The 20920-nt window shown below is 32.3% G+C and overlaps 1 protein-coding gene across 1 annotated transcript; it reads left to right on the forward strand.

Moving 5' to 3' along the window:
* The first annotated feature begins 6524 nt into the window (after positions 1 to 6524).
* Positions 6525 to 12941, forward strand: LOC139843546 (oligopeptide transporter 3-like). Its single transcript, XM_071833650.1, has 6 exons — positions 6525 to 7077; positions 8409 to 8506; positions 9580 to 10149; positions 10243 to 10498; positions 10587 to 10769; positions 12327 to 12941. Exons 1-6 carry the CDS (start codon positions 6550 to 6552, stop codon positions 12939 to 12941), a joined length of 2250 nt encoding a protein of 749 aa, XP_071689751.1. The 5' UTR covers positions 6525 to 6549.
* The last annotated feature ends 7979 nt before the right edge of the window (positions 12942 to 20920 follow it).

Genomic DNA, 20920 nt, shown 5'->3' on the forward strand with positions numbered 1-20920 from the left:
CAACAATTTTACTTTGTCACAACTTCTAGTATACACAAATTTTACCGCTTTGTACTCATCTAGCAAATCTTCATAATTAGAAGGATAGAATACATGTACTTCATTGCTTTGAACGCTTGAGCTTTCGCCTTCTTCTTCTTGGTAGCAAGATTCAACCTCATCTTCACTACGAGCGTCTTGACTTGGAGAGTAACTTGGACCCATGAGACAAAAGTCTTCATCTTCATCTCCATCTTGATCATCTAACCAATACCCACTAAGATATTCACGTCTTGTTACCTTTTTTTGAAGCCGTTCTTCATCAAGCAACTTGAGGCTTCTTAAACTTGAGGACATAGTGTATCCCAACATTCCTTTGCACTTTCACATGAAAGCATTCTAACCCTTTCTTTACTAGGAAGAATTCTATGAAGTAGTGATATAGCATCAAATTACTTTAGTACTTTGTTTACTACTTCATCATTTTGGAATGTTGAGTTCACCATGTTTCAAGATTCTTGAGGAACAAAGTTTCCTCCCTTGATGATTCTCCACATGTCATAATACTATGATTTGACATAGATTTTGAATCTGATTTTCCACATATAAACATCCTCTCTATAAAATATTGGTGCTTCATTAGCCATTCTTTCAAGGCATGCCATTTGTTTGAGTTGATCCCAAAAACGTTTGACTCGAGTTTTTGCACAAAATGATTTTTGACTCAATCAAAAATGATTCTAGCGTAAATGTTCGAGCAACCGCTCTGATACCAATTATAAGTACTAGAGGGGGTGAATAGTTACTTAATATGATTTTTAAAATGTTTTCGATGATCAACAAGATTTGAACAATCCTTGATCTCTTTAATCAACTCAAACTAATGTGTGACGTATTTATGTTTGTAATAATTCGGAATGTAAAGTAAAGAATATAAATACAAGGATTTATAGTGGTTCGGGTGGATGTTAACTAATTCACCTTAATCCACTCCCCGATTCACTAATCGAGAGTTTTGCTTCACTAAGCACTTTTCTTCATATCTGGTGGAGATCCGATTTACAAGCCTTGTACTTCTCCTTAGACAACAAAACTAATCTTTCTATCCCTTTGAAAGATTACCTCCAACTTAGATCAACTTGTCTTCACCTTGGACAAGTATTAATCTCCAATGAGATTAATCAAATCCCTAGTTCCCTTTAAGGAAGGTGATAGCTAAGCTAGCATATGCTTCTAATTACAAAGTACAAAGACTCACCCTTTTCTAGTGATGACAAATCTAAGGATTATTATAACACTATATAAACTCACAAAGATAATAATTTGAAAGCAAGTTTACAACCCTTTCTATAATCTATGAGATTATAGAACTTCTCTTGCTAATCACAAACATATGTATGAGTGTTATGTTCTTGTGATTCTCTGATGATTTTGAGCAGTAGCATGCAAGAGGTCCAAGTCTTCAAAGTTCTTCAAGTCTTGCTATTTATATGGAAAGATAAACAAAGTAGCGGTTGCTGCGGATGGGACCACGGTCGACCGTGGGTCAACCGCACGCGGTCTAGTCCAAAACACTTATCCGTTGTATAGCCATTTGAATCAGTTGTGAACATTAATCTCTGGACTCTTTACTTCATTTAACACCTGCAAAAGATACCCAACATCCTATACAAGTACTATATGCATTAAATGTTCATTTACCTTGAATGTATTGCCTTGATAGTGACTTGTCATGCTCAAAGTGGAAAGTCTAACATTCTTAGATACAAGTCATGATAATCATTTGAGGCAATCTCAATTTTGTCATAATCTTTTATTTGTAATTAACACATTTGCTAAATCCCTATTGGTTGGTCAAGATGTCGTTGATGACAACAACCCACTTTAATCACAAAGCATGCTAGTATTCAAATTTAAACTTGTTTGTAATTAATTAGGTGTGTTAATGATGTCTTGACAATTTAAGCAAGTAATATCAATTACGCATGTTGTAAGAAATCAAGTTAAATCAAGTCTAAACCAATCATGAACTTGATTTTAGACTTAAGCAAACCTATGTGTGTTAATGATCCATTACCTTTTAAGATTAATAGATTATGACATTTTAAGCATCATCCAAGTAGCATAAGCATATACTGAAGTAGTCCAAATACTAGTTGATGGAATCCCAACTTGTAACACATAGCAAGACAAGGTTCATACTTATACATATTAAGTAACTACTTAACATTTAGCACTTAACACATAGTCAAATAATACACATGTATTAATAGCAAGTACTCAAGTAATATTCATGTAATGACGAGCAAGAGATCACTAATTAATCTAGAATTAAACATATAGTGATAACATAGCATTGAACTAAGGCTATGTAAGTTTTACTTGCAAAGTGGCACTTGCAAGATTAATGTATAAGTATACATTAATGTCCAACACATGTACAAGGAAGGAGCAACTCTTGGTTGGGACTTGATGACCATCCTAAGTATGTCTAGATACATTTTAGATGTACATGTTTCCGTAAAACACTTATGTGTTATCCTTAATCAAGGCTTAATCGTCATTAAGATGTCATTAGGTGTGATTAATCAAGATTAGTGTTCTAGTGATCAAAACTCCTTTGGGTACGAAGGAGGCAACTATTTTAAGCATGTTTAGACATGTTGAATAAATTATAGATGCCCCGAAGTGATCGAACTAAAAACGGTGGGAATTAGGACAGAACCTTTTACAGTAGACCCACGGTTGACCGTGGGGTCGACCGCGCACATCTGATTTCATAAATCAGGGTGCAAGGCTCCACGGTCTGACCTGCAGTTGACCGTGGACCTAACCATGTAGCTAATGTTTTCCTTTTAAGCTTTATTTCGTTGTGGTCTTTTGCTAGAGTAAGTGTAGATTAGTGAACTTGTATATTTATGCCAAGATATCTACAATCACCTCTAGTTATGTGCATATATCATCATCAAAACACTTATTGTTATGAGTTAAGTTTAGTATAGTTATTAAGTATAATCCCACACTAAATCACATTCACCTCCAATACATCCATTTGGGTCTACCATCGATGAAAACACTAAATCTCGTTAAAAATAATTCTAATCCGATCAATCTAATATCATTTATCTTTCAATTAAAACAAGTCGAAGAGAGAAGTTTCGTTTTTGGATGTACGAATTGAAGAGATGAAGAGATGAAACCAAATCGTGTTCTCAAATCTTGTTTATATTAAATTTGTTTATCGATTTGGTTCCTCTATGGTTATAATGAAGAACACGAACATAAAATCAGTTTGTTCAGAATCGATTTGTTCATATATGTTATCCATTTGTTTAGATATGGCTATGATGATAATGATGATGATGGAGAAGTTGATGATGATAATGATGATGATGGAGAAGTTTAAAAATAAATTAAATATTAGGTCTGTAGTATTTTTTTATCACGAAGTAATGTATAAATATAAGGTCTGTAGTATTCTTTATCATGAATTAATCTTTATCATGAATTAATGTTTTGATAAAGTTATTGTTTAGCTTTTGTAAAAGTAATCTATAAGCGAGTTCGTAGTTGTTGTTAATTATCAAGTATTAATGTTTTGATAAAGTTATGAAACATGAGGGATTAATGGCGTCAAAAATAAACATTAATGACTAGTATGCAATATTTGATAAACATGAGGGATCAATGATGTAATATTGTATAGAAAAATAATTGAAAAGACTTGAAGTTTACCTGCTATAACTGATTAAATACATAAAATAGAATAATTTAAAAAGTTAAATGCATACAATAAAATATCTAAAAGTTGAATGCATACAATAGTATTAAAGTAAAAGTTAAATGTATACACCGTGTATATTTTATTTTTAAACATCATAGTTAAAGAGGAGAGAGTAGTTTTTAGAAATATTTTTTTTAAACAAAGCTTTCCCATTTTTGTTTTTTTTTTCCTTCTATTAATTATACCTTATATCTAATTGAGATAGTCCAAATGAATAGTACTATTCGGACTATCTCAACCTCACACTAAGGCCCCCAAACTTTATTCAATGTACGAATCGGCCCCCTCCCCAATACCACTATTTGGACTAATCTAATTGAGATAGTCCAAATGAATAGCACTATTCGGACTATCTCAACCTCACACTAAGGCCCCAAACTTTATTCAATGTACGAATCGGCCCCCTCCCCAATACCACTATTTGGACTATCTCAATCTCACACTAAAGACCTCAAACTTTATCCAAAGTACGCATCGGCCCCTCCCCAATTTTCCTAAAAAAAACCCCACACCCTCGAGAAAATACAAAACACCCCCCAACCCTACCCCTTACCCCGACCTGACCCGACTCGCCTCCCCGTTATTATAACTATAATAATATTATATAATATATTTCGTCATTTCACTTTTTTTCACCTTTTTTTTCCTTTTCCAAAAAAAACCCCAAACTTTGTTCATAAATTAAACAACCCCCCTAAACAGGGGAATAAAGTGTCAAATAACTATGTTCATAAAAAATCTTAACAAACTCCACTCATATATTCAACGGGTCATAAATTCTCGCTCGCAACGAGTTAAATTTTTCCGACACCATCGTTAAACTCGAAATAATTTTAGGAACACAATGTCACTAACTATACGCAAAATGGAATCTTTTTAAAAAAAACGCTAAATATTTGAGGTACTTTTCATACACGTTGATTTTGCGTTAAATTTTTTAAAAGTCGACAATTCCATAGCGAAACGCGGAGATGCACATAGCACATATATTGTTAATTTAAAATAACATTTAAATCTTTCACGGATTATACCTTTTAGTTCGACTCGAGTTGCGCTTCAACGACATCATCGTTAGCCACGAAATAATTTTACAAACTAAACGCACTAAAATACATTGAAAATCGAACTCCGGCGCGAAGCGAGGGTTCGTAAACTAGTTAGTTCTATTTTTGAAGCATGTGCATTTGCGCACTTACATTTATTTTTTTTTTAGCTATGACAAAGTTTATTTGATTGACACTTTGACACATGCCCTAAACGAATTGAGTTCACCCATGGTGCGTTTTATGTAAACGCAATAATCAAGCTGCGTACCAACACAATAAGTTTCCTACGTGGCAGCTGACATGGTAAAGAAATCTTACCTGGAGAGAAGCTGAGTGGGCCCAATTTGGACACATAGACATCCGGATTTACTGTATGATTATAGAGTGTGTGTAAGACAGGCTCAAGTTGTGTTTATTCACGCCCCTTTGAAAGTAACAACTCATACCCACCCACCTTGGCATTTAATTACTCATTGATGTTTTTCTCACTTGACCTCGTTGACTTTATAAGTAAATGTCCATTTGACCCTTAATTTTATTTTTATTTGCTATATAATTCACATCACATAAAAGAGATTTTTTTTAACCTTTAATTTTTGAATATTAAATTAAGGTTTTTATAACAATTATTCAACACGATGAATAAAAATTATTTGTAAGTTTATTAGTTCTAAACATATTACACTGTATATATAATACATTAAAATTATAAGTGTTTAATATTTAGTGAAAAATGATTATCATACAATTAAATGATTAATAAACAATTGTTACACTTGACTAAGGCTTTATAGTTTAAGATAAATATAATTAACGTTTTATATAGTTATTAAGTTGTCAAAGTACTTTCTTATAGAGTATCTTTAGTAAAAAAAATATATGCCTATAAATTTCTTTATGCAAAAATGATTTCACAACGCTAAATAAAAATGTGGAGAAATAAACTAAAATTTGATGACATATAACTTTCTAAAGTCTTATATATATATATATATATATATATATATATATATATATATATATATATATATATATATATATATATATATATATATATATATATATATATATATATATATATATATATATATATATATATAGATCATTCTAAAAAATTATAATAAAAAATATTATTAACTAAAATTGTGAAGAAATAAACCAATCAAAATTTTCAATTCTGAACTCTTTTCTATATATTCTTTTGTAATTATAACATTCTTTAAAATTTAAATTTTATTTTCTAACAATTAAATAAGCAAAACAAAATTAATAGCCATTTATAATAAATTTTTTATTAGAATAGACAATTATGTTGAGCTATAAAGTAATACTAATATTGTCAAAGATAAGGTTAGTATCAAAATAATAATGATAAGCTTAAAATTAAAATAGTAATTATATAATAAGAATAAGAATAATATAATAATAATATAATATAATAATAATAATGACAACAACAATAACAATAATAATTAATACACAATTTAATATTAATAATAATATTTATACATATATTTATATTTATATAATACTAATAATAGTAGTAATTGATGATAATTAATAATTAATAATTAATAATAATAATAATAATAATAATAATAATAATAATAATAATAATAATAATAATAATAATAATAATAATATACAAAAAAAGAAAAAAAATATATTAACAAATATCTCAAAGCAAGGGCAAAACGATAAATTCACACCAAACTTAATCTCTCTCTTCCCTATAAAAATATGTACTGTCTGAACGCATATCTCAAAGTGAGTGACGTTTCTAAAATGGCATCCAAAAACGACACCGTTGAGAAACAACTTCCACCTCCCTCCGAATGCACCGTTGAAGAAGTGGCGTTAGTCGTACCGGAAACCGACGACACGTCGTTACCGGTGATGACATTCCGGGCATGGACACTTGGTTTAGGTTCATGTATAGTGTTAATATTTTTAAACACTTTTTTTATATATCGAACTCAACCATTAGCAATATCCGCAATTTTAATGCAAATTGCAGTTTTGCCAATTGGTAAATTTATGGCTGCAACTTTACCGACAAAAGAGTACAGTCTGTTGGGTCGAAAATTTAGTTTGAACCCGGGTCCGTTTAACATGAAAGAACATGTTATAATTACGGTTTTCGCGAATTGTGGTGTTTCGACTGGTGGTGGTGATGCGTATTCGATTGGTGCGATTACGGTTATGAAAGCTTATTATAGGCAAAGTTTGAGTTTCTTGTGTGGGTTGATTATTGTCTTGACAACTCAGGTATGTTTGTTTATTAGGTTAATTGTGATTTTAATTATAATACCAATACCAATAGATAGATAACGCTACGCTGAAATTTGAGCTTTTGTTTGCTTGATAATTGTATTTGTTCCTATCTTTAGGTAGTTGATTACTGTCATAGAAAAATAGTACAATTATTGAGTATTTATTGTCGTTTATATGATAAAACTTTTAAAGTTTTTTGTTTTATCAAAAATGCTTCCTTTTTATTATAAGTTGACAATTGACAATAGGTGTCATTAGAAAGTGTACTATAATTAAAGAAATTAGAAAGCCATTCTGTTGTTAAAAAACCCCTACTTAATACTTATACAGTACATTAATTAATACTTAATGATTAATATTTAATGTTTAATATTTAATACTTCTACATCTAGTTATATACTGTAATATGTTATTTGAAGTATACTATAATACTCTGTAATATATATTTTTTATTTTATAAATTTATATGCTCTTTCTGTAAGTTAAGAATTGGACCTTTTATTTAGATTGATAAAAGTTTCACAACCTCAAACGTTACATCCAATTTCAATTCTGTTTGACTTCTGAGGGTACATACTTTTATATTTTGAGTAATATTTACGTTAATTCAATTAATACAATTAAAAAAAAATTCAGTTAGTACAATTACGATTATGACGTTATACCGGATAGATCAATACATAAACATGTGAAGATAATACATGTATATTTAATTTGTCTAGTTTTGTAAGTTTTGGTTTCTTTTTTCCTTCAGTTGCTTGCTAGATGTTTTAATAAAGTTACATTTGTCGGGGAAAAAAAATAAATTATGAATTTTATTTTTGAGGTATATGTTTTTTCAAAAGGTAACAAGACAATTTAGTAGAGACTTTATTAGTCACGAAATAAAAAATACTACCTCCGTCTCATTACAAGTGTCCACTTACTTTTTGCACACAGTTTTAGGAAATCCCACTAACTCCATTCTCCACAAATCAGAAATCTTCTCTCTCCAGAATAACCTCTTCCCATTGGTTGAAATACCAAGTGGACACTTGTAATGGGATATCCCAAAATAGAAATGTGGACACTTGTGGCGGGACGGAGGGGTAATAATTTGGAAAAAATAATTAATATATGCACTCGAGTTCAACAAATTGAAAATATTACCGAGTACCATCTATGGGTGTGTTTGGGTTATTAGTTTATGGCTGCAATAACTTAAGCGAGTACTTTAATTGGATTTGTGTCAAAATCTTGATATATTGATAAGAAATTGACTAAAATACAAATTCTTCTTAAATGGAGTATTGACTAAATTAATATAATTTGTTGTTTTGTGACAGATATTGGGGTATGGATGGGCAGGCATGCTGAGAAGGTATCTGGTTGATCCAGTGGAGATGTGGTGGCCTGCAAACCTTGCTCAAGTTTCTCTTTTTAGGTTTGTATCAATATCAAATTTCTTAATCACTTTGTTTTAAATTTTGTATTTTTATTAAAATAATTTAATTTAATAGTAATAGTTAATAGTCCAATACATATTCTTTATTAGTTGTGAGGTGACCTTTATGAAATATATGGAAAAGTTAGATTACATGTATATGTCAAGATTCGTTTCAACTACAATAAGAGAATTTCAAACACTTTTTCAAAAAGTTATGAGGCTAAGTTTTTCTGTACATCACTTTAAGAATAAGGATAAAAAGGAAATCGAATAAGTGCGATTGCCTAAATCCGATTGCTCGATTCATTTGGTTCGGTTTTTCTGTCATCCACACATTGATTCTAGCATAGCTACTAGTAGAATACGAATTAATGAAAATTGTTATTAGTAACCTTTTTTTCTGCTGTTCGAAAAAAGAAGACCGTTACGTAAAAGTCCTACACGATTGAATATGTCTTATATGACAATGTATGCATAACATAGATTACAGAACTGCGAATAACTTTCGGTTTATTAAGAAAATGTTGCATAAATCATTTTGCACACTCACTCTTTTCTGATTATTTACATTTTTAAAACACGATAATAAGATAATTTCCCTAAATTGCGATTCCACCACCCTCTAAGTAAACAGTGTATGCTTTTCAAAAAAAAAAAAAAAAAGTAAACAGTGTATGACTGTAAAGTATTCATTAGTATAGTTTTTTCTTTTATTCAGTAGTATAGTATTAATTATTATGGTTTATAATGCTGATTATCTTTTCTATTTAGCTACTTCACTTAACGGAATTCATGGTTCTTTCTAGCTGGAGGTCCTTAGGAAGCAGCCTCTCTGCCCTCTAGTATAGGGAGGGACGACTTCTTCTACCCACGGACCGATAGGTATCCATGAGTGGAGGAATGACTTCCCTTTTACTCTCGGGTAGAGGAAAGACTGTCTACATCTAACCTCCCCATACTCCACTTTGGTGGAATTGGGTATTGTTGTTGTTGTTGTTTATAATGCTGATACAAGTGTGATTTTGGGTCTTACTAACTGATTTCATTCATACTTACAATTTTAATTTCAGAGCATTGCACGAAAAAGAAACAAAAGCGCAAGGCATGACAAGGATGCGATTTTTCATGATTTTCCTAATTCTAAGTTTCGCGTACTACGCACTTCCTGGCTACCTTTTCCCAATCTTAACCTTCTTCTCATGGGTTTGTTGGGTTTGGCCCAACAGTATAACCGCACAGCAAATTGGGTCGGGCTACCATGGTTTGGGCCTAGGCGCATTCACCCTTGATTGGGCTGGGATTTCAGCTTACCATGGCAGCCCATTAGTCACACCATGGACATCAATTGTCAATGTTGGAGTAGGATTCATTATGTTCATTTACATAATTGTTCCACTTTGTTACTGGAAATACGACACGTTTGATGCCCGAAAGTTCCCAATATTCTCTAACAAACTGTTTACTAGAACGGGCCATGAGTATGACACTACTAGAATCTTGACACCTCAATTTGATCTCAACGTTGCTGCTTACGATAATTATGGGAAACTTTATTTAAGTCCTTTGTTTGCACTTTCAATTGGGTCGGGATTCGCTAGGTTCACTGCTACACTCACCCACGTCGCCCTGTTTCATGGCGGGTAATGTAACTTTTATCAACTGGATTTATGTTATCTTTTGAAAGTTCATCAAATAACTAATTTTTGTATCTTTCCTTTTTTTTTTTTTGGTAGGGATATATGGAAGCAGAGTAAATCAGCAGTGCAGAACGCGAAAATTGACATTCATGCGAAATTGATGAAGAGTTATAAACAAGTACCACAATGGTGGTATTTGGTGTTACTTGTAGGAAGCATCGTTTTATCGCTCGTGATGTGTTTTGTTTACAAAGAAGATGTGCAGCTTCCATGGTGGGGTTTTCTTTTTGCTTTTGCTCTAGCTTTTATCGTTACACTACCAATTGGGGTCATTCAAGCTACTACTAATCAGGTAAACCACTCGTAAAATTTGATTTCAAGCTCTCCTAAATCCGATTATAATTAGTTAATACTTATAGTTTCATGATAATTTGATGTAGCAACCTGGATATGACATTATAGCGCAATTCATATTTGGGTATATTTTACCTGGCAAACCGATAGCAAACTTGCTTTTCAAGATCTACGGACGAATTAGTACAATTCATGCCCTTTCTTTCCTATCGGATCTTAAACTCGGACACTACATGAAGATCCCACCTCGAAACATGTTCACCGCACAGGTTTGTTTGATTACCAAATATGTAATTTTTTGGAACAATGTTACTAAGAACTACAACAACAACAACATTACCCAATTCCACTAAAGTGGAGTATGGGGGAGGTTAGATGTAGACAGTCCTTTCCTCTACCCTAAAGTAAAAAGGAAGTCATTCTTCTACCCAGGATACCTATCGGTCCCCAGGTAGAGGAAGTCGTCCCTCCTTATTCTGTAGAGCAGAGAGGCTGCTTCCTAGGGACCTCCGACCAGAAAGAACTATGAAATCCGATATGTGAAGTAAAAATATACAAGTAAAGTTGATAAAATAGAAACCTTACCATGAATAATGTATACTCCAATACGATATATATAGGTAAATAAAGCATATAACAATATAATGTAATATAACATATACGAAAATATGTGATTGTCAAATATGCAAGTATAACAAGTCATGTAAGTACAATAAGTATACGTAAACATGTTGGTAAGAAGCATGTAGGTATAATATGTAGTATAAAATAGATGGTATACTATGTAGGCATAGACAAATAAGTATACTATGTTAGCATAAAAACATGTGATATGTAAGTACGTATAAATTAATTGCTATATAATGTAATACAAACATGTAACCATATAGTGCAATAAAGCATGTGAATATGCTACAATAAATATAGATATATTATATATCCATAAAACATGTCCAGCCAATACGTAAAGTCCCACGAAAAAAAAAAAAAAAAAAAAAGACATATATGAAGTGCACACAAGCAAGTAGGTAAGAAATATAATATAAATATATAAAATAGGTAAACACCATGTAGAACCTATTCATCTATTCTAATTCTACTCCTCCACAAATTCCTATCAGAAGTCATGTCCTCGGTCAATAAGAGCTCCTTCATGTCAAGCTTCAATCTATCATCCAACCTACGTTTGGGTCTACCCCTTCTCCTTACGCCCCCAACAACAAGGGTCTCGACTCTCCTAACCGGGGCTAAAAGTTGGCGCCTCATAACATGCCCGAACCATCTAAGTCGTCCTTCCCTCAACTTGTTGGTTATGTTCCCAACTTCCAAGTTCTCCCTAAAAACTCCACAACGATACCTACCCCGTTCCGTGCTATCCTAGAACCCGAGTACCACAACCTATAGTCCTTAATATCTACCGCCCCTTCACCCTTCCATCTAGTCTCTTGAACACACCCTATGTCCACATTACTCTTGATAAAGGTATCAACGAGCTCAATCCTCTTGCCCGTCAAGGTTCCTATATTCCAACTACCCACTCTAATCTTACCAAGGGTGGCTACCCTACTACCGCCTCTATCCCCTCTAGGCCTACCCACCCCTAAACTAGGAGGACATGACCTCAAGTGACCATAAAGAACTAATCTGAACCAATCATTTAAGCATTTGGATGCATATACATACATCTATTCAAAAGTGCACATGAAAATGATGGGTTCATATAAGTTCTTACTCATATCACAAATCTGAATTCATATTTGAATTTTTGCAAATTTCTTTTGGATTTTAAACTATTTTTTATGTAAAAAATTTTAAAAAAATTGCAGCTGGTTGGAACTCTTGTTTCTGGGACAGTGAATCTAGCAGTATCATGGTGGATGTTGGAAAATATTGAAAATTTATGTGATATCGACGGACTTCATCCCGAGAGTCCATGGACATGCCCTAAGTTTAAGGTGACGTTTGATGCTTCCGTTATATGGGGACTCATTGGACCACAACGACTCTTTGGTCCAGGCGGTTTATATAGAAACCTAGTATGGTTGTTCCTAGTTGGAGCATTTTTACCCGTACCCGTGTGGATCATGAGCAAAATATTCCCAGAAAAAAAATGGATCCCATTGATTAACATTCCTGTTATATCGTACGGTTTTGCTGGGATGCCGCCAGCTACACCGACAAATATAGCTAGCTGGCTTGTAACAGGGATGATCTTTAATTACTTTGTTTTCAAGTACAAGAAACAATGGTGGCAAAAGTACAATTATGTCCTATCGGCTGCCCTTGACGCAGGGACAGCGTTCATGGGAGTTTTATTGTTCTTTGCCTTTCAGAACGAGGGCGTTGATTTGAAGTGGTGGGGGGCAAAACCGGACCATTGTCCTTTGGCGATTTGCCCGACAGCTCCAGGGATTAATGTCACAAACTGCCCAATTTTCTAGGATCTTGGATATCGGTAATGGAGTTATGGGGTGATCTTTACACCATTTGTTTTAATGTTGCACTAAATTATGTAATGAATTGTACCATGTGCATTAATGATATGATAATTTTAGTTTGTGCATTGAAAGAGATGGTGTAAATATCACCTTGTGGTATGGTATTGTTAGATAGAATAAGCGGATTTGAAATGCATATTTAAGAATGAACTTTGGGGCTAACCAATTAATGTGTATGCATTACTGTAAACTTTTTAACTAGAGTTTGAATTCTAAAATAAAAAGGTTTGTTGGTATTGTAATGTGAATTGAAAGACTGACCTCTAAATAAAAATATAAGATGATGTACAAGTATAACTTCCGAAACTTCAATATAAACTAAAGGAGAAAGAGAACACTGTTCTAAACTTCAATTCATTATTTACCATTAGTCCATTACCATATTACCTTACAAAACCATGGCGATACATGTGGACCGACTAGTCTCCGGCTAGTTGGGATTTGATGTAGATTAACTACATATCGCTTTGATTATAATAAAGATGAGATGTTAAGATTTTGGGTACAAAATAGGTATCTTTTGTAAATATTGAGCTTAAGCAAATTGTAGTCACATGTTTAGTAATGGATTTAGGTATTTTTTTTTATGCCTCCTCAAAATCCTGTCTCAAATTTTCATATGTTCTAAAAGTATTGCAATTTAAAGTTGGATGGTGTCAGACCATATTTTTAAATATAAATTGCAAGAACTATCTTTGTGAACATACTTAAATTTTGTAGCCCATAAAATGATGTGAAGGTCGTGTTATTAAGTAGGAATAAAATTTGTGGCTAAAATTGTAATTATATGTCTAAAAAGAGAGTATCATGAATTATAACCTGATAAAATTATATTACTGATAAGTTTCATGTAAGTAGTATATTAAATTATAATTGATAAAATTAAAACGTACAAACTTGATGGTACTGACTATGCTTGTAAATATTAATATGAGTATACTTTAAAAATTAAGAAAAATGGTCATTAAGGTCTAACCATGGAATTGACGAACAGTGGTCGCAATTGAATTAAATGGCATATGGCCATTATCATAATTACCAAACTAAATTCCTATAAAATGTAAGTTACTAAATTACAAATTTAAAAATGAAACAATAATACGAACTTAGGTGGATATATATATATTTGGGTAATATGGAAAAGAAATAGAAACAGATGTTTGGAGTCCATGTTTTCGATTACGATAACGGGAATTTTGAGTCTTAAAGTATGTAAGTTACTAGCAATTTGGAATATGAAAATCATAGTAACATATAGTAAAATAACTATATCGTTAATACAAATTTCACGAAACTATTTAAATAGAAGTAAACTGTTAACGTAAGAATATTACTTACTCCCTATTTGAATGCATTTTGTGCTCATACGTGTGTATTCGTTAGATTTGGCTCGGTGATCGCATCATTTGGTGGTATTTTGTTGTCCTTGGAATTTCGTCATTCAACATAAGGTACGGATATCCTAGGATTTTGTTTCGACGGTGGACGTTTATCGTAGTGTCATGCGAAACGTCACCGATATAAATGATTAGTGGAGTAGCTACCCTATGATTACATTTTGATACTTTGTAAGATATTTGTTTGACTCTTAGTGCACCGTTTTATGAATTTTTGTGTATCTCTTAGAACAATACTTAATATATTAACATTTGTGGTATTGAGGATCTATACCAGTTTGTACTTTGCCTTTGAAATACTTCTATTTTGAAAATAAGTTCTTTTTGAAATTAAGCTTCGGTTTAAATAAGTATATTTTAGTAAGTAACTGGTTTTTTTAAAATTTGTCATGCATGTCATACTATACTCCGTTCTTTGTTATATCTGTTCACTGGGCTTTGGCTCAGTCGTATTCTTTGTTTTCCTTCTTATACGACAGGTAATCAAGGGGGCGTTAGGAACGAGGGAAGAGTGTAGAGTGGAGTGAACTTAGCACCTTGCATTAGAGATTTATTTCAAGATTTAGTAGTTTATTTTGGTTTAGTAGTACTTTTGAATAAAGTTGTCAATGTTGATTTTTACTATGGTTTAAATTCGAATAAGAATAAGGCTCATTTACCTTTTAAGTTACCTTTATATATAAGTTTTGGAATTCGTAAGATTAGGGTCTTTACAGATGGTATCTGAGCACTAGCCTCTCGGGGTGTGACGGGACTCGGCTCGTGCATCTCTTGAGGTATAGATCCTGGCTATCAATTTGTTTCGGCCTGACGAGGACGTCAGGATTCTAAGTGGGGGAGTTTGTAATACCTCGTCCCACATCGGTTTGCATAAGTAAGTTTGTGTCCCTTATAAGTTAACTTCCATCCTTACCAGACACAACGCGTTTTGGTGCTACAAGCACATCAGATCCCGTCAGAACTCCGTAGTTAAGCGTGCTCGAGCAGGAGTAGTACTAGGATGAGTGACCTCCTGAGAAGGCCTCGTGTGGTCGCCAAGAAAAAGCCGTACGCCTGTAGACAAAGCGGACAATATTGTGATTGTGGTAAGGCGGGACATTACAAGTACCATCACCATTACTTAGTTTGTTACTACCAATTCTAGATGCCGGATTAATTTTCTCAACATTTCAATTGAGGCATTATTATTAGTATGGTTTAAAAATTCTAAGAAATATTCGAATCATTAGCATTATCCTCAACAAAATTATTAACCTTGTATTTCATACAAACGGGTGATTCAAGTGGTAAATTTTAACCTATATAGTACACTTTTAAAAAGCATTTTGCAAGTTAATGGTTTTTCAAAAGAAACAGGAAGATTTAAACGTTTCTAAACACACTCAATTGGTAGATACATTGGCTTCGATGAAAACGAATCTCGAGATTAGATGGCTGATCGTCGCCTCCTTGTCCTGGAGGCTCTCCGGCCGGGGAGGGGCTTGCTATCGTAACTGTTAACGTATTCAAATGCACTTTCGTAAAATATATAATGGACCTTGTAACATTATTAAACATTTTCTTGCACACTCAGTTGATAGATACATTGGCACATTGTTAACGTATTCAAATGCACCTCCATAACATATATGAAATCTAAATTTTTGATCATTCTGAGACATTCTTCACTAAGATAGAAATTAATAAAAGTTTAAAAATGGATAAAATGGTACCTCTTGAGAATGAAAATCACATGATAAATGTCAAATTGATGCTTGTATGAATGATGAAAACAAGAATTGAGGGTTCGCGCGTTGCTGCTCTAAGGTTTATGCGATTTTAACGCTAGCTAGCAATTTGCACGACACATTTTACCTGCCGATTTTTGGGGCATACAAACTACAACAAAACACAATTATATCCTACGCAACCGATAGTCATTTGTTGACGTACAAATCCGACATTTTAACTATATACAATCATATGTAATAATTATATAAATCATTTTGTAAATGTTAAAAATTCTAGAGCTGGGTAGATCCATAAAACACTACTTCAGTCGAGCCCATCATGTACACATGGTTGTCATCCTTCCTCCATTCTATCTCGAGTGGTCCTCCCGGTTGATCAACGATACAGTTCTACATAAAAAACATATAGTGGGAAAAAATATTTTACAAATTAAACCTTTAATTATATAAACTTACTCGCTCAAAACGGCCTTCACGAATTGCAGCAACATTAAAGAAACTCACCTGACTAAATGGTAACCCACCGTTTCTTTCTCTACATTATCTACACTTTTACTTAAACTTGCGTTCTCACCGTCAACTTTTTTCGCCATACCCTTTGATTCGCGCTTAATAGCTTTATTGATCTCTTCATTTTTTTGTTGTTGTTCTACTTAAGTAAGTTATATTGAACCACAAGATTTAGTATAAGTTGATTATCCAAATCGTTACATTCCAAAAGTTGTTTGTATCACAAGCACCCAATTATCAAGGCTTAACTGAATGGCACCTCTGAATCATAGTGTTAGAACCTACACTATACCCGAAAATATATTTCATCCGTTAACGGTAGCGAACCGTCCGAATGATGGCTCGTCAAGCCTGTATGGATCCACACAACATAAGTTCTCGCTTACACCCTACAAGTGTAACTAATGATAATTGGACTTGAGGATTTTTGTTCTAACTCGCACGTAGAACGTTTGTTTTCGTACTTCTGTTCACTTTGTAAAACGAAACGTTTATGTTTTCTCATCCCAAGTATAAGTATAAAAGAGTAAAAGTGGGACTATGATCTCACCTTGAATGCACGAGTATAAAGGTACTTCACAAAGTAAACGTGTGCAAGAACGAATGCTAGTCTTGACCTAAATAAGTAGGTTGTATCAATATCGGTAAAACACGGTTGGTCAAAGTTGTTCAATTTGTCATACCCCGTCCTAATCCATAAGGACGAATACGATAAAATATGATTACATCGCGAGGTATTGACTTCTATATGATACATTTTTACAAACATTGCATTCGTTTTTAAAAGACAAACTTTCATTTCATCGAAAGTTAACAGGTATGCATACCATTTCATAATATCCAAACTATAAATGACCTAATATGTCATTTACTTAATAATAATCTCTATTGAACTTCAACGACTCGAATGCAACGTCTTTTGAAATATGTCATGAATAACTCCAAGTAATATCTTTAAAATGAGTAAATACACAGCGGAAGATTTCTTTCAAACCTGAGAGTAAACATGCTTTCAAGTGTCAACCAAAAGGTTGGTGAGTTCATTAGTTTATAATAATTGATCATTTCCATAATTTTAACAGACCACAAGATTTTCATTTTTCATTTATCATAAATATACGTCCCATGCATAGAGACAAAAATTACTCATATGGATTGAACACCTGGTAACCGACATTAACAAGATGCATATAAGAATATCCCCTATCATTTCGGGACATCCATCAGACATGATAAAACAACATCGAAGTACTAAAGCATCCGCTACAACAGATGGGGTTTGTTAGGCCCAATAGATCTATCTTTAGGATTCACGTTAATTAGTAGACTGGTTTACTAATTCTTAGGCTACTAAGCAAAAGGGGCATATTCGGCTTCGATCATTCAACCATATAATGTAGTTTTGATTACTTGTGTCTATTTCGTAAAACAGTTATAAAAATAGTGTATGTATTCTCAGTCCCAAAAATATATATTGCAAAAGCATTTAAAAAGGGAGTAATGAAACTCACTATACTGTATTTCGTAGTAAAAATACATATGACGTCACTGAACAAGTGCAGGGTTGGCCTCGGATTCACGAACCTATATCATTTATATATACATTAACACATATACTCGTAATCGAACGAATTTATATATTATTACTGATATACTTGTTATTTAAAAGATTTATGTATTCCATTAATAACTTACATATATTTATTTTATGTATCTTAATTATTATAAAAATAATGATAGAGTTATGTTATATGTATTAGATATATTTTTATGTAATTAATATTTATTTTGTTAAATTAATACTAATAAATACGAAGTCGTAATATCTTTATAATAATAATATCAGTAGTTATAATAATAATAAGGACAAATTGCCTAAAAAGGTAATATGAGAGTCATTTTTTCTCAATAAAGGGTATATCCGTTTTTTTTTGCCCATAAAGTAGTCTGATTACAATTTAGTGCGTAAAAGGGTGTCTGATTGAAAAATAGTGTCAATTGGGGTAACATGTGACACCATAGATTTTTTTTATAATTTTTATTGATGATGTGTATTTACATGTCATATTTCATTTAGTGACTAGCATTTTAACATTTTTTTTTAATTTATACAATTTAGTGACTAGGATTCTTTCATTGGATCTTCATCTTCAATAAAAATAATAAGCATCATTTTCATTATCACATTCATAACAGCAGAATTATTATGAAAATAATTATATATATTTTATATCTTATTTTCTTAAACTCCATCATCATCAACCTCACTCTTTAACATCATCATCATCATCATCATCATCACAAATTCAGTCGGTTGGTACGAATCCTTCAGTTCATGTTTAGAATGGCTAATTGCTAACCCCAATACACCAATATGATAAACTTTATAAATCCTAACAAAGTTACAAATATGTCACAGAGCTAAACTCGATTAAAAGCTAACACTAATTCATCAAACACAAAAATTCAGTTCATCACTAACGATATATATACAGTGACGGTCAGAATCTAACCACCATCACCACCACTCACCGGAATCCAATCACCACCACCATGGACGGTTGCTGAAATTCGATCTAGAATCAACATCGGTTCAAATCCAAACACGAAATCAATTTGTTCAGATCTAAACACAAACATCAACCGGTTATCATGAAGAACACGAAATTAGATCTGAAAATAGTACGATGATCGTATCTGGGCACGATGACTGGATATAGGTTTCAAGATCTGGAGAAGTAACATTGACTCATGAGAAAATTATTTTTGACTGTGATGGTGGTGTAAAATTAATTATATGATGATGATGATAAATTAAGTATAAAATGACTTGGAGAAAATAATTTTGATGATATATTGTACATTTGTACCGTCCACTGTACATGGTTTATAGTACATGGTTTATATTCATATTGGATTTAATTGATTATGAGAGAAATAGAAATACTAATAATTTTTTAGTCGTAGTTTTGATTTTGATTTTGATTTTGATTTTGATTTTGATTTTGATTTTGATTTTTACTAAAAAAGTTTGGAGGGTTGTGATATGAGAGAATGGAAGCTAAATTGTATAAAGATGAAGTGTTCTTGACATGGAAATAAAAAAATGATATGGATTAAACAAGTCATCCATAAAAATTATATGAAAATGACACATGTCATATATTACCTTAATTGCAACCGTTTTATAATCAGATACCCCTTTTAGGCACTAAATTGAAATTAGACTCCTTTGTGGTTAATAAAAAAACTGATATACCGTTTATCCAGAAAAAGTAGTTTTTATATTACCTTTCTGGGCAATTTGCCCTAATAATAATACCCATTTTAATAATAATAATAATAATAATAATAATAATAATAATAATAATAATAATAGAAATTAAAAAGTTGTAATTTCTTTATAATGATAATAATGTTATTAATAATAATACTTATAATAATAATACTAATAATCTTATTTCTAATGTTGGTAATAATACTAATTACTTAACAACGATCAATAATAAATAATAATAATATTAATAACAATAATAATAATAAGAGTATTAGTAATAACTACCTCAAAGGAGTAGCCTTAAAAATAAAAGAATGCCCAAGTCCGGGTTTGAACCCGCGACGTCCCGCTAACCCAATATGTCCTTAACCACTCCTCTGATCACGCTTTTTTATTTATTTATTATAACTAGGATTTAGATTAATGAAACCCGTTTTTCTATTTCTACTTCTTCTTCATCTTCTTTTAACATTACAGGATCTTCGATTATCATTATCTTTATTACATCAACATTGGTTATTTTATGTACTTCATACGGTATTATTATTATATTCATCATCATCGTATTCATCATCTCACGTAACCATCATCATCACGTCACAGCTCAATCCTCTTCCTCCCTTATTTATTCGTACGGAAGCACATAAGATTATAATCATCTTCCTTTGATTACAATCATCATCGATATTCAAACATCATCATCCTTCATATTCGTCCCAACCGTAAATAGCGAAGTAATACAGTAAACGAAATAGATTAACACTTGCATGTGTTTTGGCTTATTTATGTTAGGTCTTGGCCTATTAATACCAACGGTTCACGGCCCAATTTTACACAAGCCCATATAGCAAACTATGGCCCAGTAGTTCAGTCCGATCCAAAGGTGAATACCTTAATATCTGTTAGGTTTCGATCGGCCAAAACAAAACCAGAAAAAGAAAAAAATACGTATGCAATCGTTAATATCTCGTCATCTTCCATTATCAAAAAAATATCACCATTACCACA

Source organism: Rutidosis leptorrhynchoides, chromosome 4 (genome assembly GCF_046630445.1).
Source record: "Rutidosis leptorrhynchoides isolate AG116_Rl617_1_P2 chromosome 4, CSIRO_AGI_Rlap_v1, whole genome shotgun sequence".
In the NCBI taxonomy this organism is placed as follows: Eukaryota; Viridiplantae; Streptophyta; class Magnoliopsida; order Asterales; family Asteraceae; genus Rutidosis; species Rutidosis leptorrhynchoides.